A 26937-nucleotide genomic window follows, 5' to 3' on the forward strand; every position below is an offset into this window, starting at 1 on the left:
TGCAGCTCATATGCCTCGAACGGAAAATGCTACTTACCAGTATACATCTGTTCTTGGCATGTAGAGCTGCAGAGTTACACACGCCCACCCGCCTCCCCGGCTATATTTATCTGTTCCAGTATTATCTTAATTAGATACAGCATACATGAGCATCCTTCCAGTTTCTTACAAAACTCCATCATTTCCCTGCTGGCAAAAAACAATCTAAGGATGGAGCCGATGCCCATCGCACTATTGTCTAAAGGAGGAGTCACCTATCCCGTGACTTCCAAAGACTTTTCAGGACAAAAACAATTGCAAACATCCGGGCCCAACACTATGTGGCAGTCTATGCACAGTGTGTAACTCTGCAGCTCTACGTGCCAAGAACATATGCATACTGGTAAGTAGCATTTTCCTACTTACCAGTCCTAAGTAGAGGTCCCAGTACTAAACCTAGGAGTCCAGTACTGGATTACAAAAGTAACGAGAACCTACTTTACCTATGACTTGAATTTCCTCCCATATGAAAACATTGCTTGGTTTTCACTGAAATGTTTCTAAGTGTCAACTTTGAAAATACATTTATAATCTTTAAAAATCACTACTGTAACCAAAACGCATTTACTTAACTGTCCCGGGCATGAATCTAGGATGCAGTCCTGGGATTAGAAAAGTAATCCATAAAGTAATCAATTGCATTTATCTAGCAAAACCCATTGAGCTCAATATTGAATTGTTTGAAATTGCGTTGCCTATTGCAACCACTGTAGCTATTGTACTTACAAAGTCTATTGCCTTCTTGCAAAGTAATTACCTAAAGTCACTCCTATTGAGAAAAGTATATTTTGATACCTGTTTGTTCTAAAATAAACCAACTATATCTTTTGATATAAAACAATTGGCCTAGAGTTCAGTTCTTGAGTGTGTGAGACCATTTGCTGACTGAGTGTGTACAACAAATGCTTTACAGTGTCCTCTAATACTGCCTTACTGCTCGACCAAGCTACCACTTTAGAGAGTACGGTTATATCTAACTTTAACCTCTGTCATACCTCTGGAGACTGGGGACTCTATACACACTGTGCCTTACTTTGGTCCAGTATATATAGAGTCACTTTCTTACACATGCTAAATTATCATCCCAGGTTGATACTTTTAACTTTGTTTTTTCTTTCATGGTCTAAAGGTAAATCAATTTTACTTAGAGCCTTGCAAATTACTTTAGTGCCAGTAGGTGAAATATAGTTTCAGGAGTATGCTATCCACCATCCTGCCTAGTTACTCCTATCTGATAGTCTTCTACAGTAAATTCCTTACCTTTGAATATCCCAGACATCAGACTGGATCAGGTAGATTTTAAAGCAGTACCCCTTCGTACTGGTAGGTGGTGTTGTTCAGTTCTGCACCAGAAGTGACATAAGCTGTACCTTCATGGGTTCTAACTCGGCACGCTGATGTCATTTCTTTCCTTTCCACACAATATAAAGCTGATCCGGATTGAGCTACCCCTCATTCACTTTGTGATTGTCCTTTTTTTTTTTTTAAATGTTTTTTTTTTTAACCATTTTTCTGGTGGGAGGATGTTACCCAAGAATCTAGCTAGTTTCAAACCATGAGGGGCCTGACATGGGCAAATGTCGGGGACAGACCCCCGCTTGGTGTGTTTGTGGTGGCTGCAGCTGGGACACGACTCCAAGGCGTGTGAGATTTGCCGCAACATGCACCCGAAGGCGCTGAGGGAGCGATCTCTTAATCTCCTCGCTTCCCAAGGCCAGTCGACTCCGTGAAACCCAAGGACACGTTCTTGTTTGAGGTCCTGGGACCGTTCGTGGAGCCTGTCCCAACATTCCTCATCTCACTGTAATTCATCGGCAAGTCGAGTAAGTCTCACAAGCACAAGAAGTCATAGAAGCCCAAACTTTCTTAGACTTCCTCAAGTGTGTCAGTCATCCGACGAGATGAGGGAGCGTCGGCACTCCAGGTCCTGCAAGTCAGCGGGGGTCTGAACTTCGGTCCGTTTCGCGCTTTCTCGAATTTCCCAGATCCGGAGTGACCCCTGCCTGAGTTTTATGAGGCTATGCGCCTCCTTTTTGGATGGCCCGGCCCCCTACTGGAACCAAGTCAGTGGGTTCGTCCTCGCCTTGGTGCCAGTCGGGTCCCTCTGTGTATCTGGAGCTGAGCCACGGGCGAGACGGAGACCTTCCTCGGTGCCTACTCCAGTCCCTTAGGCAGTACCATGTCTACCGTCATCCTCCGCTCTGATACGAAGCCAGATGGGCATCGTTCGACACCGCATCCGCCACAGACCGAGGACATCGAAATTGGATAGACCTGTAGAGGGAGAAGTTTGGGAGGGGTCTATGGACCCGTTCGGAGCAGAACCGGTTGAGGACAACTGGTATGAGGAACTGGGTGAGGCCAGTAGGTTAGACACCTCACCTGACACTGGTGTGGTTCCCCTCCTGATTTTGCCATGGAAGAATGAGCCTCTTTTGCTATTGTGGTGCACAGGGTGGCTGAGTTCCTGGACCTTATCCTGCCATTAGTGGCAGTCAAAATAAAAGTTTTGACAGAGGTGCTTCAGCCGGCAGTTTCCACTTCCGAACCTTTACTCCCATTTAATGAAGACCTTAAGGACATCCTTTTGGAGCCTGGTCCAAGCCCTGCACAGGTGCTCCTATGAATAGGACAATTGACCGCTGCCATCGTCCCACTTCCGGGGATCCCAGTTTCCTTACCCAGCACCCCAATCTGTAGAGCTTGGTGGTCCAAGCCCCCTCATCCCACCTTCACCCTGGTGTATTCCCTATCACTCCATTGTATATGAAATCCAAAAAGCTGGACACCTTCAGTAAGAAAATTTTCTCTTCCACCAGCTTGGCACTGCGGTCGGTGAACACAGCGTGCCGATTGTGCGGTTGTTCCCATACTCTATAGGAATTGTTGCCCAAGTGCTACCTATGGCCCCGGAAGATGGCAGGGGCCATACTTTCACAGGTAGTTGCCGATGGGCATGATGCAGCAAAGTTCTCCATCAGATGTGGGCTTGGCATGACCAACTTTACTGGGCAGAGCCACTTCATTGTAGGTGGCCCTTCAGCTCTACGAATATCTGTTTTTTCACGGGATGTCCACGTTTTCAGCATAGACATGCCCTTTGATGGCTGTTGCCTATTTGGAGACAAGACTGATTAAGCGCTAGCGTGCTTTAAGGACTGCAGAGCTCCAGCCAGGTCCTTTGGCTTTTCTATGGCCCTGTGTCCACCTTAATCCGCCTTCCACGACTTTCGTAACTACGGAAGAGGTGTCTATCCGCGGCCATACCCTCCCAGGCATGCCCATACCCTCCCAGGCATGCCCATACCCTCCCAGGCATGCCTATAACCTCCCTGGCATGCCCATATCCTCCCTGCCACCCTGTTCAGCAGGCTTCCAAGGCTTTTCATGGCAGAGAGTGGTTCCTAGCAACCACGTGGGACAGGCCATCAGGTCAGTCCACCAACCCCCTCGGCAGTCGCTGCCTTAAAGCCTCTTTGGTCCACCCTTGGACTATCATGTGTACCCAGTGGAAGGCAGGAAACACCATCACTTCTCCTACTGGCAGTCCGGAAACAGGCCAGTGGGTACTACAGATAGTCCAAATGGGCTACTCCCTTCCCTTTGAGACACTCCCTCCGTCCATTCCCACACTTGCACTGGCTGACAGAGGACCATCCTTCCCTGCTCCATCAAGAAGTGCAGGCTCTCTTGTCCAAAGGAGCAATAGAGAGGGTAGCAGCATCAGAATTAGGTCTTGGTTGCTGTTCCCACTACTTTCTGGTACCAAAGCAAGACGGAGGACTTTGTCCTATCCTAGACCTGCACTATCTCAACCTGTTCTTCAAAAAGGATAAATTCAAAATTCTTACACTTGCCTAAGTGTTGTCTGCTTTAGATCCACGAGACTGAATGTAGTGTTGGACTTACAGGACATATATTTTCACATCCCCGTCTGCGGAAGTCAGGGATTACAATCTTCCCCCTACATCAATGACGGGTTGTTGAAGGCAGGCTCCTCCCAGGCAGTCGTCTCCCACCTTCAGACTATCGCGATCCTACTGCATGTGCTGGGTTTCACTATCAACATATTGAAGTCACACCTGACGCCCTCTCAGACACTCCCTTTCATCAGGACTGTTCTGAACACAGTGCAGTTTCGGGCCTATTCTCCCGAGCGGCGAGTCCAGGATATTCAGGCTATGATACCAGTGTTTCAACCTCTATCCTGGATTTTGGTGAGACTGGTTCTGAGTCTGTTGGGCCTTATGCATTCTGCTGGTGACACATGCCCGCTGGCATGTGCAGGCTCTGCAGTAGGACCGGACTGCCCAATGGGTGCAGCATCAGGGGAATCTCTCCGACATGGTCCAAATCTCGGAGGGATCTGCTAGGATCTGCAGTGGTGGCTAACAAGCCACGATTGCGTCAGTGGCAGAATCCTTTCTTTTCCCCAACCAGAAGTGACTGTAGTGACAGATGTGTCACTTCTCAGCTGGAGTGGCCACCTGGGAGAGGTGAAGATCAAAGGGCTATGGTGTCCGGTGGAGTCCAAGCTTCACATAAACCTGTTTAAGCCATGGGCGTTCCGATTGGCATTTAAAGCCTTTCTTCTGATCCAGATATCTGGGACTAATAATTTTCTACAGACAAGGCCCAATTTCATTACCCTACAAGTCACTTCACACTGTGTTAGTGAATTTCTAAACCAATACCAAACTTACTAATTTCCAATTTGTATCTTCATTTCTAATATACCAATTATGGCATTGCGATCATTATATAGTTGACAGGGTTTGGCAAACTAATACTTGGTTCTAACAATACTCATAAAACTAGAATAAACACCTCTAATGAAGACACTCATTTATATATTTATAATGTTTATCTAAAATAATGTGAATAAATGCTCTTCAAATACCAACATACAGTACAAAATCATAGATCATCACAGAGTAACAATATCAGAGAAAAAATGATGAAAACACATCTCATCAGACCGTGCATAAGGGAGTGGAAAGGTGAAGAGGCAAAAGGTTCAGAGACGAATACATTTGCAAATGATTATGCAAATTCAGTTTTCTGCCTATACTAACCCAATTGAAATAGGAAAACTACTCCCTGGCCATGAGAGCAGTAAGGCCCCTCAAGAAGAGTTTAAGAGGCAATGACTCATTAGACCGGAACAGCCAGCTTAAGAATAGGAGACAGCAAACCAGGCCTCTCCTCACGCAGGTAGGAAAGCAAACCACCATCTATCCTAACCCCTCCCACAAAGAACCTCAATTATAACCTAAAACCCAGGTCTCCAACCCACATCAGTGTCAGAACAGAAGGTTTCTCTACACATGATTGGTTAAGGAAGGGGGTGTACTGTCACACCACACTTGTCATGTCCATCTCACTCAATGTCTTATTGTTTGTTTATTTACTTCATCTACTTCCACCCCAAGAAATACAATTCTGTAGTAGGGGATCTCTGTGTATAGTCATAATCTAGTGAATAGTCCCGCCCATGTGCGTGGACCCCGGAGCAATCAAAAATAATCTCTTAAAGTGTCGAAAAAATGCAGAACTGCACCAGACACTTAAGAGAGAATTTAAAGGAATATAATGCAGCCTATAAACAGGCCACACTGTCCAGTACTTCAACTAGAAATTCCACCAAAAATCCACAAACAGCTAAGCCTGTCCAGATTTCCTTTGCCCTAGCAGCAAAAACCCTCTGAAATGATAGAGAGGAAGGTATGGACAGACAAGCCCCATAGGCTGCCATTATGTGGCTCAAAACAGGGTACTGTGCCTTTAAGAGAACTTTCCAGAACTTCACAGTATCCCAGAATGCACTGCAGGTCCCTTTTACTTTCAGTTCTTTTTTCCGGCTCCTGCAAGCAGGACCCTGGAGCATTGAGCTCTCCCTTTTTAAGGTTTTTTGGTGATTTTTTCACTACTTTTCTCAAGTTAAGTGCTTTATTGTACTTTGGTGCCTTTCTCCTTGGTTCTTGCACTCTATTTTTTGTCAAATATGCCTGCTTTATTTGATAAATGCCCGGAGTGCTCCAGGAAGAAGGCCAAATCGGATCCCCATAAGGTGTGTATCCTCTGCCTTCCCTCTTCACATATCCCAGAGGAGTGTGTGATATGTCAAGGCTTCTCTGGCAGGACCCTGAAGGACAGGAAGAAGATCAGACTTCAGGGCCTCGAGGAAAGAAGATTGAAGGCACAAGGTGGGTCTGGAGGGGCTTCTTCTGCCCATGCTGAGGCCTCTGGGGGGCTCCCCAGGGGCAGGAAGGCCAGCAAACGTCACCATTCTCCGCCTGGGTCTGTTGCGCCCACTACGGCGTCAAGAGTAATGACTGCGGTCTGCTCCCCATCGTCGGAGACCAAACGACGTTGACGCTCGGCGTAGAGGGATGTTACTAGACCATGGGAGTCCCCGGTGACTGTCTCTTCGTCGTCCTCGTCGGCGTCGAGCTTTCGACGTCGACAGGCCAGGCGTCGGCGCTCGCCGTCGAGGCGACACCGCCGTTCGCCGTCGGTGAAGAGGTGGCGTTCGGCGTCGAGGGAGTCCTCGTCGTCAAGGCCGCCGTCGATGTACAGGTCGCCGTCGAGGCACAAGTCGCCGTCGAAGCACGGGTCGACGTCAAGGCCCAGGTCGCCGTCGAGGCATACATCGCCGTCGAGGCATGGAAGATCGCCGTCGAGGCATGGAAGATCGGCGTCGAGGCACAGACGGTCGCCGTCGAGGCGCCTGAGATCGCCGTCGAGACGCCGACAATCGCCGTCAAGGCGCCGACGTTCGCCGTCGAGGCGCAGAAGGTCGCCGTTGAGGCGTAGAAGATCGACGTCGAGGCGAAAGCGTTCGTCGCCGGAGAAGAGGCGCTCGACGTCAGGAGGCCGACGCTCGCCGTATGGTCGCCGTTCCTCGACGTCAAAGAGAGGCGGAAAGAGGCCTGACGCCGTGGGAAGTTCGCCAACGTCCCAGGCGGGTAAAGATGGAGGTTCGCCGGGCTCGGTGTACTCCGAGGTGTATACCCCGTCGGGGAAGGTGACTCCCCCTCCTCCATTGCCGAGGGACCTCCATTGAGGACTCCTACTCCTCCTCCGTTGCCTCCACCGCAACCTGGACCAGGGCTACCAGCAAAGCCGCCTCCAATTCCACCGAGGTCGACTTCATTGCCTATTCTTCCTACGCCTCCCAAGGGTACGCCTAAGCCAAAGGCCCCGTCCAAGCCCAAGTCACCCGCTCCGGTGGATTCGGTTGATCGCCCTCGGCCGAGGAGGTCACGTTCTCGCTCCGGGCGGAGAGGAAGATCTAGGAGTCGTCATAGATCCTCCACCAGATCAAGGCGTCGCCATAGGAGGCGGGGTTCTAGGTCCCGCATGGACTCTTCCAGGACCCATTCCTACTCTCCGACCTTATCTGACTCCCCAGAGACCAGGGTTTCTCCAGTGGATGACATTGCCACTTTCCAGGAGGTCCTCCTGAGGGGGGCTGCGAAGTTGGGTATCGCTGTGACGGCTCCTACACCTTCGACGTCCGTGATATTCGAGAAGCTTCACAAGAGGCATCTGTCTCGCCCCTTGCTTCCACTAGTACCTGGATTGAAGGAACATGCAGAGGAGCTGTTCCTCACACCAGCGGTGGTGAAGGCCACTCCCTCCCGACTTCTAAAGAAGTACAGAGCCCCGGATTCGGACCCTGCCTTTCTGAGAGTAGATCCGGTACCGGATTCGGTGATAGTGACGGCGGTCAGGAAGCTACACTCTACCTCCCCGTCCTCCACCATGCTGCAAGATAAAGAGAGTCGATGGATCGACTCAGCTGGGAGGAAGGCTTGTGGGACCGCCTCCACAGCCATTAAGGCGTCCAGCGATGCAGCTCTGCTGGGACGTTATGACCGGGCACTGTGGGACTCCCTGCAACAGTTCGTGGAACTGCTACCAAGAGACAAGAGGGAGGACTTCCAAGAGATCCTCAAGGAAGGGATGCTGGTGTCCAATCAGGTCATCAGCGCGGCTGTGGATGTCTCCTTGTTGGCTGCCCATGGTTACTGCCATGGAATCAATCAGCGACGACATGCCTGGCTCCGGCTCACGTCACTCAAGCCGGAGGCCCGGCAGCGGGTTGCCAACCTGCCTTTTTCCGGAGATACTTTGTTCGGAAAACACGCAGATGATGAGATGGCCCGCATGAAGGCGGAGGCGGAGACCCTTACGGCTGTGGGCTTGGAGAAGCCCAAAGAGAAGAAATCCTACAGGCCGTTCCAGAGGCGCTACGGCGCACAAGGAAGAGGACGGGGGCAGTCTTCGGGACAGGAGCAGCAACAACAGCAGCAGTTCCGGAGACCCTTCCAGAAACGACAGAAGGGTAGAGGGGGACAGCAGTCCTCTACCGCGAACAAGGGCCCAGCCGGGTCTCGACCCTGAGCGGTTACTTCCCCTTCATCCGTTACCCGCTCCGGTGGGGGGAAGCGTTCAATTTTTTCTGGCAGAGTGGAGAAAAATTACTCAGGACAAGTGGGTGCTGAATAATGTTTGCAATGGATACAGTCTTCGGTTCATCAGCCCTCCTCCAGCGATCCCTCCGGTCAGCTCGCAGTATCAACTGCGCGAGCTCCAGGCCGATATCCTGTTAAGGAAAAGGGCGATAGAAGACGTACCTGTCTCAAAGAGGAAGAGGTCTGTACACCCGGTTCTTCTTGGTTTCTCAAGAAGTACAAGAACGAGTTCAGGCCCATTCTGGACTTGCGGCAGGCAAACAAATGAATTCGCAGAGAAAAGTTTTGCATGCTGTCGTTGCATCAGATTTTTCCTCAGTTGCAACAGGGGGACTAGCTTTGTGCCATAGACCTACAGGATGCGTACTTCCACATGCCCATTGCGTGCAAGCACAGAAAGTTTCTGCGATTTCAAGTCGGCACCAATCATTACCAGTACACAGTGCTGACATTCGGGCTGAAGTCTGCGCCCAGAACATTCTCGAAGTGCATGGCAGTGGTAGCGGCACACCTCAGGAAGAACAAGGTGTTTGTCTACCCGTACCTGGACGATTGGTTGATCAAGGCCTCCTCCTTCTCGGAAGCACAAGCACACTTCCAGAAGACATGCGTTCTCTTGAACAAGTTGGGGTTGCACATCAAAATGTCCAAGTCTGTCCCGATCCCGGTCCAGTGCATTCATTACTTGGGAGCCACCATCAATACGCTGTCAGCAAGCGTGTCTCCTTCGGAGGAGCGACGGCGATCGATCCTTCGGAAGGCTCAGGCTCTTATGACCGCTCCATCTACAACAGTGAGGACGGTGTCTTCTCTACTGGGGTCGATGGCCTCTTGTATCTTCCTCACTCCTCATGCACGACTACACATGAGACCTCTGCAGGAGTGCTTGGAGGACCAATGGGACCAGAGGAGAGGATCTTGGGACGACAAGATACAACTGTCTCCGCATGCTCGTCAGTCCATGAAGTGGTGGTGTTCAGCGGAGAATCTCCTCAGAGGGGTTCCCTTCCACAAGGACATTCCCACTCAGACTATCGTGACGGATGCTTCTCTCCACGGCTGGGGAGCGCATTCGGGAGACTTACAGATTCAAGGCACGTGGTCTCCGATGGAGTCCACGTATCACATCAATTTCCTGGAACTCAGAGCTGTTCACTTGGCACTGAAGGCTTTTCATCCGTCCTTCCAGACCACCTCTCTGCTTGTACAGACAGACAATACGACCACGATGTATTACCTCAACAAGCAAAGGGGCTCGAGATCGCGCACCCTGTCTCGGGAGGCACAGACGATCTGGCACTGGCTTCTGGCCAGAGGATTGACGATAACGGCTACCCATCTACCAGGTGTGCAGAATGTTCAGGCAGACGCACTGAGCAGACTGATTCAGGAAACCCACGAATGGGTCATAAACGACGAAGTACTAGGAGAAGTCTTCGAAAGATGGGGGACTCCAGACGTAGATCTGTTCGCCACCGCCGAAAACAGCAAATGCCGAGACTTCGCCTCCAGGTACTACCAGCAAGGGACGCTTGGGAATGCTCTCTGGATCAACTGGTCGAACAGCTTTGTGTACGCTTTTCCACCCATTCCCCTGATTCCAGCGGTGCTCATCAAGCTGTCTCAGTCCAGGGCACGGATGATCCTGATTGCCCCGGAATGGCCCAGGCAGTGGTGGTTCACGGACCTGCTTCACCGGTCTCTCCTTCCTCAGAAACGGCTGCCATGCAGGCCGGACCTTCTCACGAAGTTCGGGGGGCAGATGTTGCACCCCAACCTCTCGTCTTTGAGTTTGGCGGCATGGCTCCTGAGATAGTGCAATATGGCCATTTGAATCTGCCCGAAGATTGCATGGACATACTGAAGGAGTCTAAGCAACCTTCCACTCGGACCTCTTATGCTTACAAGTGGAAGAGGTTTTGTATCTGGTGTGCGTCCAAGAACTTTGACCCAACGACGTGCAAGGAAGATGTCATCCTTCCTTACCTTCTACATTTGGCGCAGTCTGGCCTTAATGTTCATTCCATTAAGGTTCATCTCGCTGCATTGACTGCCTACAGGAAAAGCCCTTCACAGACTTCCTTCTTCCAGATCCCTGTGATCAAAGACTTTTTGGAAGGCTTGAAGAAAGTGTTCCCTCCTGTCAGGCTTCCTTCGCCTTCATGGGAATTAAATGCGGTGCTGTCCAGATTGATGAAGGAGCCTTTTGAACCCATTCATAAGGCTTCGTTGCAGCACCTGTCCTGGAAGGCGGCGTTCCTCGTGGCCATTACATCGGCCCGCAGGGTGAGTGAAATTCAGGCGTTTTGTTGCCAAGAACCTTATACTGTCTTTCATGCTGCTAAGGTTGTTATGCGTATTCACCCTAAATTTCTTCCCAAGGTTATTTCTGATTTTCATGTCAACCAGACTATAACTTTGCCTACGTTTTTTCAGAATCCTTCGTCTCCAGCGGAAAGGTCCTTGCATTCCCTGGATGTTAGGAGGGTGCTGAAATTTTATCTGGATAAGACCAAAGATATTCGTAGGTCAGACCAATTGTTCATCAATTATGGATCAGTCAGGACGGGTCTTGCGACCTCTAAGCAGTCCATCTCTAGGTGGATTGTGTCCTGCATACAACTGTGTTACCAGAAAGCTAATTAGACCTTAGGAGGTAAGCCTAAGGCTCATTCCACCAGGGGCAAAGCTGCCACGACAGCCTTGCTCCGTAATGTGCCGATTGCAGAAATATGCAAGGCCGCCACGTGGAAGTTGGTTCATACCTTTGCTAAGTATTACTGTCTGGACACTGATGCCAGAGCAGATGCTCAGGTTGGACAGGCTTCGCTGCGGAATTTGTTCGCACAATAGTGGTGTTGATTTCTTTCTCCACCGCCGCTTTGGTGTGGGGATGGGCTTGCCATTCTATTCACTAGATTATGACTATACACAGAGATCCCCTACTACAGAAGGAGTAGTTTCTTTTCTGTAACTCCAGTTCTGTAGTAGGGGTATCTCTGTTATAGTCATAAGCGCCCGCCCTCCTCCCAGGTGGAGAGATATTCATGTAAGGAATGCTACAGGTCTGGCGTGTTACGCCTTCAAAAAGAACTGAAAGTACAAGGGACCTGCAGTGCATTCTGGGATACTGTGAAGTTCTGGAAAGTTCTCTTAAAGGCACAGTACCCTGCTTTGAGCCACATAATGGCAGACTATGGGGCTTGTCTGTCCATACCTTCCTCTATCATTTCAGAGGGTTTTTGCTGCTAGGGCAAAGGAAATCTGGACAGGCTTTGCTGTTTGTGGATTTTTGGTGGAATTTCTAGTTGAAGTACTGGACAGTGTGGCCTGTTTACAGGCTGCATTATATGTTTTTAAATTCTCTCTTAAGTGTCTGTGCAGTTCTGCATTTTTTCGACACTTTAAGAGATTATTTTTGATTGCCCCGGGGTCCACGCACATGGGCGGGACTATTCACTAGATTATGACTATAACAGAGATACCCCTACTACAGAACTGGAGTTACAGAAAAGAAACTACTCCTTTCAAGCTACTGTCCTAGTTTTCATTTCCTTCATTCCAGTTATGTAGCAAATTCTGTGTCTCATTTGTCCATCCGTGCCGCATTCAGAAGAAATGTTCTTTTACTCGATGAAGAAACTGTTTCTTCCAGCTGACTCTTGGCAGGCACACAGGACCCATGAAGGACACTCGTCTTTAACTTTCCCCATTTCATTCAATATTATTTTCTGAATGTATTTTTCATTTCATTAACCCAAAGGTTTCCTGCTGAGCTGAAAAACCAGCTTCTACCTAAAACTAAGACAGACATTATTAATCACTTATCCAGTATTTGGGTGTCTTTCATAGATTCACATGCCTGAATCATTCCCCGTCGCCGAGACGGGAGCCTCCGGTACATAAAAAAGTAATGTCCTATAGACATACATAGAGAAAATAGGCCTAAGGGCCTCCCCTTAGTAGCCTTTCTTCGTCCTTATGTAAAAAGGACCAAACTCTCATAGTTAGCCAATCAGCTCCGACCTCCCTCTAGAACCTTCCTGGGAGGAGCCTCAGTCCCTCAGATTTTCTACCGCACGTTGTGCTAGGGAGTCTCCAGCCTGAGCTCTCCTCAGGTTTTCTTCGAAATCATCAAACTTTCTTTGAAAGTGCTTCTTCGATCTCAAATCTTCATTAGACTGCTTCACTACACTGTTCTTACAGTACTTGTTTCCCTTCCACTGCCTTATTCCATGTCGGAATCGCAGAAAAAGGCCTCTTCCATGTCGGAATCGCAGAAAAAAGCCCTTTTCAAGGCCTGCTCTTCATGTGGAAAGAAACGGATCCATGCGGATGATAAGCACGATCTGTGCTTGTATTGCCTGTACCCTGACCATGTCTCGGACAAATGCAGGGTATGTAGAGCCTTCCCTAAAAAGACTGTGAAGGACAGAGAGGCTCGCCTTCTCGTATGGCTCGACAGGCTTAAGGACAGAGACACTCTGGAATCTTCAGAAGGCAGTGTTTCCAAGTCCTCAGAAGTCTCTAAAAAGAGGCCCAGGGTAAATTCCCCTGGCCATACAGACACTCCTCCTAAGAAGGCACACAAGAAGTCTTCAGAGGCAAGGTCTACGACATCTTCAGTGTCTGTTCGAGACGATCAAACTTTCAAAAAGCCTGCTCCGTCAACCACTAGACATGCCCAGAGGACTACCTCGGTCACGACCACCGTGTCGACGACTTCAGCGTCGTCGCCCTCAGCGGCGGCAACCACGACTACATCCTCGTCCTCAAGTAGACCTGTTTCCTCTATCATTCTGCTGAAATCCTCGTCGAAGACGAAGACCTTGTCGGCGACGGAGTCCCCGCCGACGACGTCAGCGTTGACGAGCCCATCGTCGTCAAAGTCGCTACCAAAGAACCCACCGTCGACAAAGAAGACGTCGACGGGAGGCTCGAACACGAAGCCGTCGACGAAAGACTCGACGCCGAAGACGCAAGTTACAACGGCGGTGTCGACGAAGGCACCGATGACGGGCTCACCGTCGATGGGTGCATCGACGACGACATCATCGACGTCGAAATCGTCGCCCGCGACGAAGGTGCCGTCAACTACCCCGTCCTCGGTCAGGTCATCGTCGACGACAGAAACTCCGCCCACGGGCGAACCGTCGACTGAGATGGCGCTGACGGCGCCATGGAAGAAATCCAAGCTGGTCGAGGTGTCGGCCCTCTCGTTAACACCGTCAACGGCTCCCTCGACGGCGGCAGGATCGCAGTCCACGTCTGGCAAAACTACCAGGGTGCAGATTACCCCGGAATCAACGTCTCTGAGCAGAGTTGTAAAGCAGCCACCTCAGGAAATCTTCCAAAGTGAGGAGTCTGAAGAGGAGGATCAGCCAGGTCCCGCTACCTCTATCTCGGACCTTAACGTCAAATGCCAAAGTACTGATGAGGAGCATGAGGAGTTCACTTATCAGGAACACTCCGTACACACTAGTGTACGCACGGAGGTCACCCCAATGATATGCCTGCCGGCGACCCTTGTCAATGACCTGCGGTACCTAGTACAAGATTACAAACAACGCGTCCCAGATGCAGACGGTGGGATTCAGACGCCTGTCACACGTGCCCCGGCGTCCGCCCCAAATCACCCTCCCGCTCAAAGCAACCGCGAACAGGTCCGGCCTCAGGTGGTGAGACCCCGTGACAAGGTCCAACCTCAGGCGTAGGAATCCTCAGAAGATGAGGAGGAGGAGGAAGAATTAGAGGAAGGAGAGGTCCACGACGTCCACTCGGACCAGCATGACGAAGATGAATATGTAGCGTCCTCCCCAGCTTCGTCGTCTCCAGCTTCGCCGCACCCACGCCAAGCAGACTCGGTGCCTGCGGACATTGGCGAACAGGGCGGCGGACAGGGCGGCTAAGAGATTTCATATGGTCGTGGAATCGACTGAAACGGAATGCTTTTTGCATGACTTCAAAGAGCACAGCCAAAAGTCGGCTAAATCTATTCCAATTATAGAGTTTCTATGGGAGCAGGGCAAGAAATTGATGCTAACGCCCGCTTCTGTGCCCGTGGTGGTGCCACGCCTGGACAAGAAATATAAAGCCCCACTTACGGCGGCGGCTTGCCTCAACGGCCACCCTAAACCGGATTCGGTAGTGACTCAGGCGGCCCAGAAACACTCCCGCAACCCGTCCTCCCCGCTGTCCGCGCCTCCTGACAAGGAGGGCAGGAAACTGGACACGATAGGAAAGAGGTTCACGACTACGTCAGCCATGACCATCAAGGTGGCCAACTCCATTGCCCTGCTGGGGCGCTATAATCGCCAACTCTGGGAGGACATTGCCCCTTACGTGCAAGAGCTGCCCGACGCGGTCCAGAGCGAAGTCAAGGCTCTCCTTGTGGAAGGTCAGAATTCCGCTGCGGAGATAATCGACTGTGCTATCGATGCAGCCATGACTGGGTTCCGTCAGCTCGCTGGAGCTGCGGTTCTCCGCCGTCAAGGCTGGCTAAAAGCTACATCTTTCCGCCAGGAGGTTCAATCGAAGGTGCTGGACATGCCCTACGACGGCCAGCATCTTTTTGGTGAAGAAATCGATGCGGCACTGCAGGCCATAAAGAAGGATACTGATACCGCCAGGGCGCTGGGCACCTTGCAGTCACGAAACAAGTCCTTTCGAGGCGGCCGCTCCAGAGGTCAGTCCTCCTATAGGGGTTCCTACCACAACAGGTCCTCTTATTCGTACAATAACAGAAATCAATTCCAGCACAGGCAGCAACAAGGTAGATAATCTTCCTATGGCAGATCTACCTTCAGAGGCAAAAATCCCAGGAAGGGCACTGGCGGCCGCCAGTGACCGATTACTCCAGCCAGTCCTACAACCATCTCCATCCTTTCAAATTGGAGGAAAACTGACCCATTTCCTCACCAATTGGCACCAAATTACCACGGACCGGTGGGTCCTGCAAATGATACGATTCGGACATTCTCTCGAATTCACCAACATCCCTCCCAATACGCCTCCCCAGAGACGGGCGCGCAAGCACCTACGCCTCCTTCTCCAGGAACTATCTGTCATGCTACACAAAGGAGCGATCGAACGGGTTCCAGCATCCTTGAAGGGGACGGGATTTTATTCCCACTTCTTCCTTGTGTGACAGAAGGAAGACAAGTGGAGACCCATCTTGGACCTCCGGGCGCTCAACACCTTCCTACGGAGCCAATCATTCAGGATGGTGACAATCCAGGAAATCCTGGGCGCACTGGAAAAGGGAGATTTCATGACTTCCCTGGACCTCCAGGACGCCTACTACCACATCCCCATCCTCAAGCGTCACAGAAAGTTCCTGAGGTTCGAGGTGGCAGGCCGACATTATCAATTCAAGGTCCTACCGTTCTGCCTCAAATCCGCGCCACGGATTTTCACAAAGTGCCTTGCACCGGTGGCGGCTTTTCTACGTCAGCTGGGTCACCAAGTCTTCCCCTACCTGGACGACTGGCTGGTAAAGGCACCCTCACCCGAAGGCGCAGCCGAATCCTCCAACGCCTGCACCACTCTTTTTCAGAAACTGGGATTGACCCTCAATCTCAAAAAATCCTGCACTACTCCTACGACAAAAATTACCTTCCTCGGGGCTACCTTGGACATGGAGTGCGCAAGGGCCTTCCCCTCGAAGGAAAGGACGGACAAGATACTGTCCCTGGCCACGGCTGTGGCAGCAAAGACATGCCTCAAAGTCCGGACTTACACCTCCTTACTCGGAATGATGTCTTCCTGCATACTCCTCATCCCTCACTGCAGGCTCAGGATGCGCCCCTTGCAGGAAGCTCTCACGAGACAATGGACTCGAGTACTGGCTCGTTCGAGGACACGGTAAGGATAACGCCAAGTATTTCCAAAGGTCTGCAATGGTGGAGACATCGACAGAATCTTACAACAGGCTTGCCGTTTCTCCTTCCGGCGGCGCCTCTGGTAATTACGACGGATGCCTCCCTGGAGGGCTGGGGCGCTGTTCTCCAGGACCTTCGGATCAGCGGCAAATGGAAGGATCAGGAGAAACTGCTCCATATAAACCTTTTGGAGCTGAGGGCAGTATATATTGCTCTACAAGCCTTCCTGCCACGCATCCAGAATTCCCCGGTTCTCGTCAAAACAGACAACACCACGACGATGCACTATCTGAACAAGCAGGGGGGAACGCGGTCGCTCTCTCTATCACGCGAATCGCAGAAAATCTGGAACTGGCTGGTGTTGCACGGAATCTCGCTCAAGGCGGACTATGTTCCCGGAAAGGACAATACCATCGCGGACGCCCTCAGCAGGCAGAGATCCCTCTCCCACGAGTGGGAAATAAACGACGACACTCTGGCTCACATCTTCTCTCAGTGGGGTGTCCCGAAGATCGACCTCTTCGCAACCAAGGGGAACGCCAAATGCCTAAGCTACGCGAGCTGGCATCCCCAACAGGGGTCACTGGGAAATGCTTTTTCCATCGGCTGGTCCAGCGTGTTTGCGTACGCTTTTCCTCCGTTTCCGATGATCCCAAGGCTCCTCCGGAAGATGAAAGCGGAGCCTTGCACCCTGATCCTGATTGCTCCGTTCTGGCCGAGACAACACTGGTTCTCGGATCTGCTTCGCCTCTCCATCAGGCCTCCGATGCGCCTGAGGCAGCACCCGAACCTCTTAACGATGTCGAACGGACAGGTGCAGCACCCGAGCCTCCGCTCGCTCAAGTTATCGGCCTGGCTCCTGAGCACAGAGAATTCTGCAACCTAGATATCCCGCAGGACTGCAGGGAGGTTCTGGCGAAAGCGAGAGCAGGTAGTACGAACAAAACCTACTCGCTCAAGTGGAAAAGGTTCTGCATTTGGTGTTCGGACCAGGGCCTGCGGCCGCTTGATGTCACCCCTGAACAGATATTGCCATACCTCCTACACTTGGCACAGTCAGGACTAGCACATGCATCCATTAAAGTTCACCTGGCAGCTATCTCTAGGTTCACCAGAACTTTCACAGGGCCTTCTCTATGGTCAAGTAGGCTGGTCAAACAATTCCTGAAGGGACTCTACAGATCATTTCCAAGGCCTCGGAAAGTCCCTCCGACCTGGCACCTGAATCTGGTACTCAACCAACTCATGAGACATCCGTTTGAACCCATTCATCGGGCATCTATCAAACACATCGCTTGGAAAACAGCACTCTTGCTCGCTCTGACATCGGCCAGGAGAGTTAGCGAGCTGCAAGCATTGTCCATTCAGGAACCATATATGCAATTCAGGCAAGACAGGGTGGTGCTGAGACCGAACCCTAAATTTATACCAAAGGTGCCTTCGGACTTTCATCTCAATGAACCGATTGTCCTTAAGTCCTTCTTTGCGAACCCTTCCACGGCGGCGGAAAGGGCACTGCATTCTTTGGATCTCAAGCGATGCCTAAAGTTCTACTTGGATAAAACCAAGGATCTCAGAAAGTCTACACAACTGTTCGTGGCATACAGCAGCCCAAGAATGGGCCTGCCTCTTACAAAACAAAGCATCTCCAGGTGGATCTCCTTGGCGATTGCATTCTGCCACGACCAGGCCGGACGGCCTTTGACTGATCGTGTTACTGCTCATTCCACCAGGGCGATGTCCACGTCGGCGGCGCTATTCGCTGGAGTGCCAATCTTGGACATATGCCGGGCGGCGACCTGGAAGTCTCCGCACACTTTCTCCAGGCACTACTGCCTGGATATCGAGCTTCAGAAGGATGCGGCAGTGGGCCAGGCGGTGCTACGCCATCTCTTTCAGTGAGGTGAGCCTTCCTACATCCCACCATCCAGGTATGCACATTCATCATGATTGTATGTTTCTGCTTCCGCTGTTTTTACCATGTTATTGATGATATGTATATTGTCTGACATGACTGCAGAACTACTTGCTTTACAAACGTGCATATATATATATATATATATTGCTAGCTACTCTGATTCAGGCATGTGAATCTATGAAAGACACCCAAATACTGGATAAGAAATGCGTTACTTACCTGTAACAGCAGTTATCCAGTATTGGTGTCTTTCATAGATTCACATGCAACCCTCCCGCCTCCCCTGGAAGGTCTCACATCCCTCTCTAACAATATTACGCCAACCTGGCTGGGTGCGTACGAAAATCTGAGGGACTGAGGCTCCTCCCAGGAAGGTTCTAGAGGGAGGTCGGAGCTGATTGGCTAACTGTGAGAGTTTGGTCCTTTTTACATAAGGACGAAGAAAGGCTACTAAGGGGAGGCCCTTAGGCCTATTTTCTCTATGTATGTCTATAGGACATTACTTTTTTATGTACCGGAGGCTCCCGTCTCGGCGACGGGGAATGATTCAGGCACGTGAATCTATGAAAGACACCAATACTGGATAACTGCTGTTACAGGTAAGTAACGCATTTCTTATAATGCTTTCCATTAGACACCCTCCCAAGGCTGCATTTATCCATGCGCAACCTGAGTTAATATTATTTTCCTAGCAAACGTTAATAAAGCACACAAAAGCAGCATTAGTCTTTTATTTGTCAAGAAGCATTTGCGGCGTATTTCAGTGCTTTTAGTACTCGCTTGCGCAGTATTATTTTCCCTTATGTAAGGCTCTTTTCCGCATTAGCAGACTGTTAATAAATGTTACTGAGGGTTCAATTTGAGCAGGTTTTATTTAGCAAAAACTCTGCTCCATCACTTCCTTCAATCAGGGTAAGACTGGTGCAGGTGTTTACAGACAACATCACCTTCATGTGGTTCTGAAACAAAATGGGCGGGGTGGGGTCATGGACCCTGTGTCAAGAGGTTCTACACTTTTAGACATGGTTGGAAAATCAGGGCGGCATTTCCCTGGTGAGTCAACACCTGGCGGGCTCTCTGAACGCCAGGGTACGAACTCAACCGAAGATGCCTAGCAGATCACGAATGGCGCCCCCACCTAGAGGTGGTCCAAGGTCTCTTTTAGCAGTGGGGAGAGCCATGGTTAGATCTGTAAGCCACTGCCAAAAACGTGCTGTTTCAGCAGTTCTATGCGCTATTTCCAAGGAGGCTTTTGCTCGGAGATACTTTTTATCTGAAGTGGAGCTCCGGCCTCCTGGATATCTTTCCACCAATACAACTAGGGCCCAGAGTCCACAAGAAGATCAGGAACAACCGGGCTCAAGTCAATCTTGTGGCTCTGGATTGGGCACAGAGAGTCTAGTATCCCAAGCTGTTGAGCATCACTATCGATCCTCCGATAAGGCTGCCTGTTTGGGACACAGCAACAGGGTAGGGTCCTACACCCAAACCTGCGGACGCGCCACCTCCAAGAGTGGCGATTGAGCATGGACAGTTGACTGCATTCGACCTTCCTCCCAAAGTCTGTGATGTTGTTCTGGCAGCCAGGCGTCCCTCCACCAAGACTGTACACGCCAGCTGTTGGGAAAAATTTGCATCATTGTCTGCCTCTCGTGATGTTGACCCCTTGTCTGCAACTCTATCATGAGTTCTTTTGTTTGCACTGATCTGGCCCAGCAGGGCTCTGCTTTGGACACAATTAAGAGTTTCCTGTCTGCCATCGCAGCATTTTTGCAACAGCCGGACAAACCTCTCTTCAAGTCACCGGTTGTGGCTAGGTTCCTTAGAGGCCTGCTGCATATGTTTCCACCTAAACCCTTTATTATGCCTCAGTGGGACCTCAACCTTGTTCTTACCTTTCTCTTGTGCGCCCCATTGAGCCTCTACATAATGTCCTCTTAGGCTGTTGGCCATCAAAACTGCCTTTTTCTTGGCAATAACATTGGTCACAAGGGGCAGCGAACACCAGGCGCTCTTGGCGCACCCTCCCTATACCACCTTTTAACCATACGAACTGGTCCTAGGAACATGTTCCGCTTTCCTGTAGGCCAAAACATCACCCTGCCTACCTTCCTTGCTCCTCCTTATCCCTCCAAAGAAGAAGAGGGACTCCACTGCCTGGACCCAAAACAAGCATTGTTTTTCTACCTTGACCACACAAAGGAGTTCTAGGTGGACAATCCACTCTAATTGGGTTATATGGGAGCAAAAAAGGAGAAAGCTGTACAGAAAAGAACCATCTCTTGATGGATTGTCCTGTGTATTAAGATCATTCTACGCATTGGCCAGGAAACTACCCCCTGTGGGCTTGCTTGTTCACTCTACCAGAGCCAAGTCGACAACCACTGCATTAGCCTGTGGCGTTCCTCTCCTGGACATATCAGCAATGTGGGTATCCCTGCACACCTTCACAAATTACTTAGTCAGTTTTGTTGAAACAGGCATGTTGCCTGTTTGGTCCTGCAGGACTTTTTGATTTAATTGGTTTCGAAGACTCGCCTCTAGGGAGGTATTGCTTGGGTATCTATTCAAAAGTAAGGTATCTGTGGCTAGAAGTCTCTATCAAATTAATAAGTTACTTGCCTTCTATAACGCCTTATTTGGTAGAGACTCTTTCCAGCAGCAGATTCAATACCGACCTTCCCAACCTCCCTGCTCTGTGTACTTGGTTAGGTATGAGGGACACTCCCTTTCAGGGCCTTAGTCTTTTCCACACCACAGATCTGTTTTTATGGTGGCTCTGCGCTCCTGGCGTAGAAAATCACAATAGTAACTGACGTCAGTGGGCCGAGGTTGCGCCTGTATAGGTACCGCACACTTCACTTCTGCTGCAGACAACGCAGTCATTGCATGAACTGAATGACATCACCTACCGGCGCGCAGGAGTACTGCTCAAATCTTCTGGATCCAATCTGACACCTGGGCATATTCAAAGGTAAGAAATATGCGGCTAGATAGTCTCTACCAGAGAAGGCGTTACTGAAGGAAAATAACTTCTTTTTTGCCTTTCCCAAAAGCATACAGGTCTGCTCAGTTTCTTCAGGCCGGGCACACACACGTTTTAGAATCCAAAGAAATGCTTCTCCCTCGTGTTCCCATCAACAAAAACTGAAGCAGTTCGTACGTGGTAGTTCCTTCTTCATGCCCAGGATAATGTGGCTGGAACTTATGCTAACGAATATTAATAGTAAGCAATATTAGCATGCATTCGGCAAACAAAGTAACTTTTTTTAGTAGCACATTTATCAAATTCAAAACTGCCAAAATGTCAGCCAGTGAAGTGAATGCACTGATCACTTCACTGCCTCAAAAAGTCCCATACTTCACATGTCTACTGCATATCGTGTAAGGGGTGTCCTTCAGACCTCTGCTCTTAAGTCATCAGATACGTCTGTTTTCCTGTATTAATGTCCAACATTTCCCTAGAAATCACATACTGTACTCTACTGCATCCTTTAATGCTGATGAGTGTTTCAGGGGGTTTTGGTCCAGGCAATTGTGTTCAGATCAAAGTTCGACTTCAGAGGCATAGAAATCTGATTACAGGACCTGTGCTACCTGGAGCCTCAAGAAGATATAGTGTGCGATCCTCACAAAGAGAGCCTGTAATCTGCGCACCCTCATTACAGTTATGCCACACTTCCTCAGCAAATATTGACCGTAAGTAGGGAAAGAGGTTGGCTTTAGCTCCTTAGAGAAGTACCCCCAAAAGATGCTGTCTCTTGTATGGTGGTTTCAGCGAGGAGTTCTGTCCCTGGGCCTTCCTTGAAGGCACAAACAAGAAAATTAGAATTTAACATTTGTAAATCTTAAGTACCAGAATAAGTAACCTTGCCTGGAGAGCTGGCTTCCTGTTTCAAGGAACCTCTCGCAAACCATCAAAAAACATTACAGGATCTTCAAGGATGGTTTTAGTTCCCATTACACTTACAGGGTTCCTGGCCACCCCTCCGCTAATAAAGTTACTTTTGAATCAGCCAAACTAGTTTTGGAAAACTGAAAGTTCAGATTACAGCAATGGTGCAGAGGCTTTTGATTCCTTTGATAGTCCTACAGAGTGAAATATATGCCAGAGGAAAGGAAATACAAAAAAGATCCAGAACACTGTCATAAGACAGAATGAATTAAGTTCGGAGAGAGCAGCCTTGTCTACCTGCAAGGGAAGGTACTTGGAATACTGTTACTGCTATGTCTTAGAGGAACATCCTCATTACCAGGAACCTCGGATGATTTTGGTCCTGGCAGACCTTATAACAACTTTACAGAGCATGCCCTTTATGCTAATTCACCAGATCCCCTACATCCCCAATGATCATGGTAACCCCTTTAACCTCTGGTACCTGGCACTCTGCATGCTGAAGAAGGCACAACAAGGGCAATCAACATCTGTCTGATTGGTCAACAGCCAACCTGGCTCCTGCAGAGTTCCATAGCCTGGAAGAAGGAACAGGCAAAAGATTAGCTCTACCCTTCACATCGCTTAGATACCTCGGGGTGATATAGCGCTTTATAAATGAATAATAACATAACATAACATCCCTGCTTAATTTGAGCCGGTAGTTGCCAGTAGATCCTACCAGCACACATTTTGGTGACTGGCACTTATTTTAACTCATTGTACATTTCTCAAGAGAAAGAGAGGGAAAAGCACACAAAGGGGAAAGGAGAATGGGAAAGACCAAAAAATCATCACAAAGGGAGAAGTAGAAATCTGCAAGCGTGAGATAAAAGGACAGGGAGCGTCTGGCAGTCGATGAATGAGGTGTGTAGTGAATTCCAGTGTGCGGTGAATTCCAGATTGCGCAGTCTTGGTATTCTGCGCACCCATGCCAGCTGAGGGCTTCTCAGAAGAGCTTTGAGTACCTGCACTTCTTTTTCTACAAATTAACCACTGACTATTGGCTAAAAGAAACTAACAGTTTAAATATGATTCATCCTTGTGAGAAAGAAAAGAGGGGTCTAGCACTGCATCCTTGAACCTCACCTGCTGAATAAATTCATGAACAAACCATTGTTCCAGATGGTAACCCTACAAATGATCTTACAGATGCTTCAAGAGGGAGAATTTCTAACCTCATTAGACCTGCAGGATATAGGCTTCACATCCATGTTCATCCAAAACACTTACTGCTCTTTGTTTTTCCGTGGCCTGGTGAAAATATGCTTTGTGTTCTTCCCACAATTCTGGAGGAAGGCTGAGCTGGCTGGCTGGATTGGTAAGTAGAAGTCAATGAACTTAGCAGGAGTAGTCCATAGATCCCTTTTCTGCATAGGGCCACCTACCTACCCTGCTCTTACCTACGTGGCTCTGCCTTTATTTGAAAGCATAGTGAGGACTTGGCAGCCTGTGTGCGTGTGCACATGGGAGAGAGAACTTTGACAAAGACTGTCCACACATAACTATGTTCCTTAATCTTTTTATTTTTTTAAATCATCTTTTGGACACAATTATCTGTTAGTCCCATGGGTTTTGAGGAAGATGGATCCAGGGCGCCTTATGCTTTTTTTCCAGACTACCACTTTGATTGCCCTATGGGATTTATGCTTTTCTCTGGTTAGCAGCTTAGAAGACCTGTGAGTGCCACTTCATAATATGTAGTAATTCATGTTCTTCTCTAAGCTGAAATTCTGTTTTCTTTCTTGCATGCCAGGCTGTGATTTCCTTACAAGTGTTCTGGAAGAGAGAAACGATCGGAGTATGGCTGCCTTGACGAGTCTTCAGGCTTTCATCTCTTATGGACTACTTTACGTGCAATGGTGGAGTCAGCAGGCCCCTGGAAACGGGCTGGAGATGGCTGTCAAAGCTGCCCCCAGTCTTGAGAAACCACATACCTCTGAATTGGATTCCAGTCCCGTACAGACCTGCCCTGATGAGGCAGAGGAGCATAAAGTTGTTGCCCCTTGTGATCACACCACTGTTGACCCACAGCGGTTGGATGTAACCGTAGCAGGCATGGTAGGTGGAATGCCTTTCACAGACATTAAAAATATTGAAGTTAATCTAAGTGACCTGGACTTATCACATGTAGCTCTGGGAGAGGACAGTTCTGCCTCAGCAAGCAACTACATTGAAATTGAAGCAACCAACACAGACATAAGTGCATCTTGCCCAGAAGGCTCACAGGCTGCAGCCAATGAGAGCATAAGTGAAGAAATGTGTGAGACTGAGAGCACTAAGGGACCCACTGGAGACAACTTACTTACCATACACCCGGAATGCAAAGTCGTAGAAGAAGGGCAGATTGACAGCAGCTCAGCAGGCAAAAGGGATTACTTGCCTGTCACAGCCATTAGGAGCACAGGTAAAAAAGAAGGAGAAATAGACAGCACTTTAGTTGGCAGCAGTGATGTGCAGCTTGACCCAGTAACTGTAATAGATAGCACTTTAGCAGGCCGGACTAACAGCCTTCCTGTCACAGCAACTGAGAGCACAGAGACAGAAGCAGGCGATGCAGCGAGGTCCTTGGCAGGAGTGGGTGATTGTCCAGTTGATATATTCACAAACGTGCAAGCAAGCGACACTGAGAATGCAAGTGCCGATATGGAAGTTTGGCACTCTGATACTCCGAGCAAGGACCAAAGGACAGCTCTGGGCATAAAAGTCAGTGCGCAACCCAGTTGTGAGAAGCCGCTGCGGTTGCAGGGCTGCAAAGTTCTGATTTCTGACATCCATGCTGCATTCCAGAATGTGCAGAGAGAGGTTGCTTCCGTGCAGGAGATGTTTGCAGGCCTTATACAACAGCACCAGAGAACCCAACTTCAGTCCTCTGTACATGAGAGCAGTTCAGAATCAGAACTTCCAGCCCAAGTGGCATCTGGTACACTGCAGCAAAACACTCCGAGGTAGGTGATAGTACTTATGGCTAGCTAATAGTACACCATGGGAGAAGATTGTTGCTAAAGGTTGGTTAGAGAGTGTATGTGTAGAATGAGTGTACTGGAGTATGTATGCAGCTATGACACTTGCTAGAAAGGCGCAGGCACACTCTAAATAAATAGTGTGGAGTATTATAGGTGGAAAAAGACAAAACCATGAGTTTGAAGCTTAGCAGTGGGCAGAGCCCAGCAGTATGGGAATATGAAACTGTTATGGTGATAGTGGAGTTTCTAGAGCTCTAGTTTAAACCAGAGTTGAAGTGGTATGAGGTATGTAGGTGGATGTAGGAAATGGGCACATGTTTAGGGAGCAGAACCATGTGTTTGGAGGTGTGCAGTAGGAGTAGAACCAGTCATAGTGATCTGGGAAGGCAGCATAATCAAATATACAAAGTTTTGTGTCATGAAGTGCGGGAGGGGATGCAGAAACAGAAGAAATTAACTGGACGGCAGACTAAGGATATAGCCAGGTATAGGGAGCCTGGGGACAGAACCGGATGTTTGCAGCTGTGGTGGGGCGAGCATGCAGAATTATGACTGGAGTTTGGGTGAGGGATACAGAAGAAGTAAGGAGCTGGGGTGAAGGAGTTGTGGGTCTCACAAATATATTTGGACTTTTTGATCTAAATATGGTGGCTAGATGCACTTAGAGGTGGGTAAGCCACTGAAGGATCAAACCAGATGCTTGGTGCAGCTTGAGGACCTCTTGGAACCTCATGCCCAAAACAAGAGGAGCTTTCATGTGTTTTCTGCCTGTCATCCACCCACTGCCCTCATGCGCTAAGAATTAAAAACAAATCCAAAACCTTTGATCTTAAAAAGAAATGAGATGGCCACGAAATGGCTGAATTGAATAATGTAAAACTAGACAACCCAGAATCAGTCCCGGCTTCCCAACATGACCAAATAGTGTGATCCTAGGCACATTTTTTATTTCACTATCACTCCTTTTAATTTGTTCTCATGTTTGAGAGCACCTCCAAATACATGCGTTCAGGAAGTGCGCTGTACAAATAATTCTTGTTTGATTTAATGGTCTCTAATCTTGCTCAGTGTATAACATCGGGCTTGCTTCTTAGTTCACTAATGGCATTTTCGTCAAGGCAGCGGGGGGCAAGATGTTTCTACGTTCATGTTTGAAAATTATCACTTTTAATAAATACCGCTGAATGCACTGATGTATTAAGGTGAAACGTATCTGCATGTTAAAAAAAAGCACTTTTTATAGACTTTAGCATATTTCCGCGCTTGTTGCATTGTTTACAATGCTACTATTTTCAAGGCTCGTCTGCATGGGCTCTTAGATTCAGAGCAGGACCTTGGCTCAGCTCTCTTTTAATTTGTTGGCTCGCCCATCTCTCTACATGCACTCCCTCTATGAGTGCTGAAGTAAGCAGGCTACCGGGTGCTGAAAGTATTGGAACCGTTAGGTTGAGTAGAAAAAAACACAGGTGTAAGTGTAGTCGTTTTAAAATCACGTAAGTCGTAAGTTAATAGAATGTGCTGATCAGATTTGAATATTGCGTTCTTGAGCCGCATCAACAGGTATTTGCTCTGTGCTTTAAGATTTTGCCTTGGGATAGTCACTACACCATCCCTGTATAAAGATCACGTATTTTGATTATCTGGCATTACAACGAACGCTGTACAGGTTTAATTTTCATACAACAACCTGTACCACCTTTGTTAATAATACCCCTCCGAC

General features: G+C 49.1%; 1 protein-coding gene across 3 annotated transcripts in view; it reads left to right on the forward strand.

The window, feature by feature from the left end:
• GEMIN5 (gem nuclear organelle associated protein 5) overlaps positions 1-26937 on the forward strand; it is a 500185-nt gene that overhangs the window by 399791 nt on the left and 73457 nt on the right. For all 3 annotated transcript variants that reach the window (XM_086931243.1, XM_086931244.1, XM_086931245.1), the window contains one exon: positions 24008-25199. In XM_086931243.1, coding sequence (XP_086787369.1) covers positions 24008-25199 — 1192 coding nt within the window. The remainder of the gene's footprint in view (positions 1-24007; positions 25200-26937) is intronic.

Source organism: Lissotriton vulgaris, chromosome 7 (assembly GCF_964263255.1).
Source record: "Lissotriton vulgaris chromosome 7, aLisVul1.2, whole genome shotgun sequence".
In the NCBI taxonomy this organism is placed as follows: Eukaryota; Metazoa; Chordata; class Amphibia; order Caudata; family Salamandridae; genus Lissotriton; species Lissotriton vulgaris.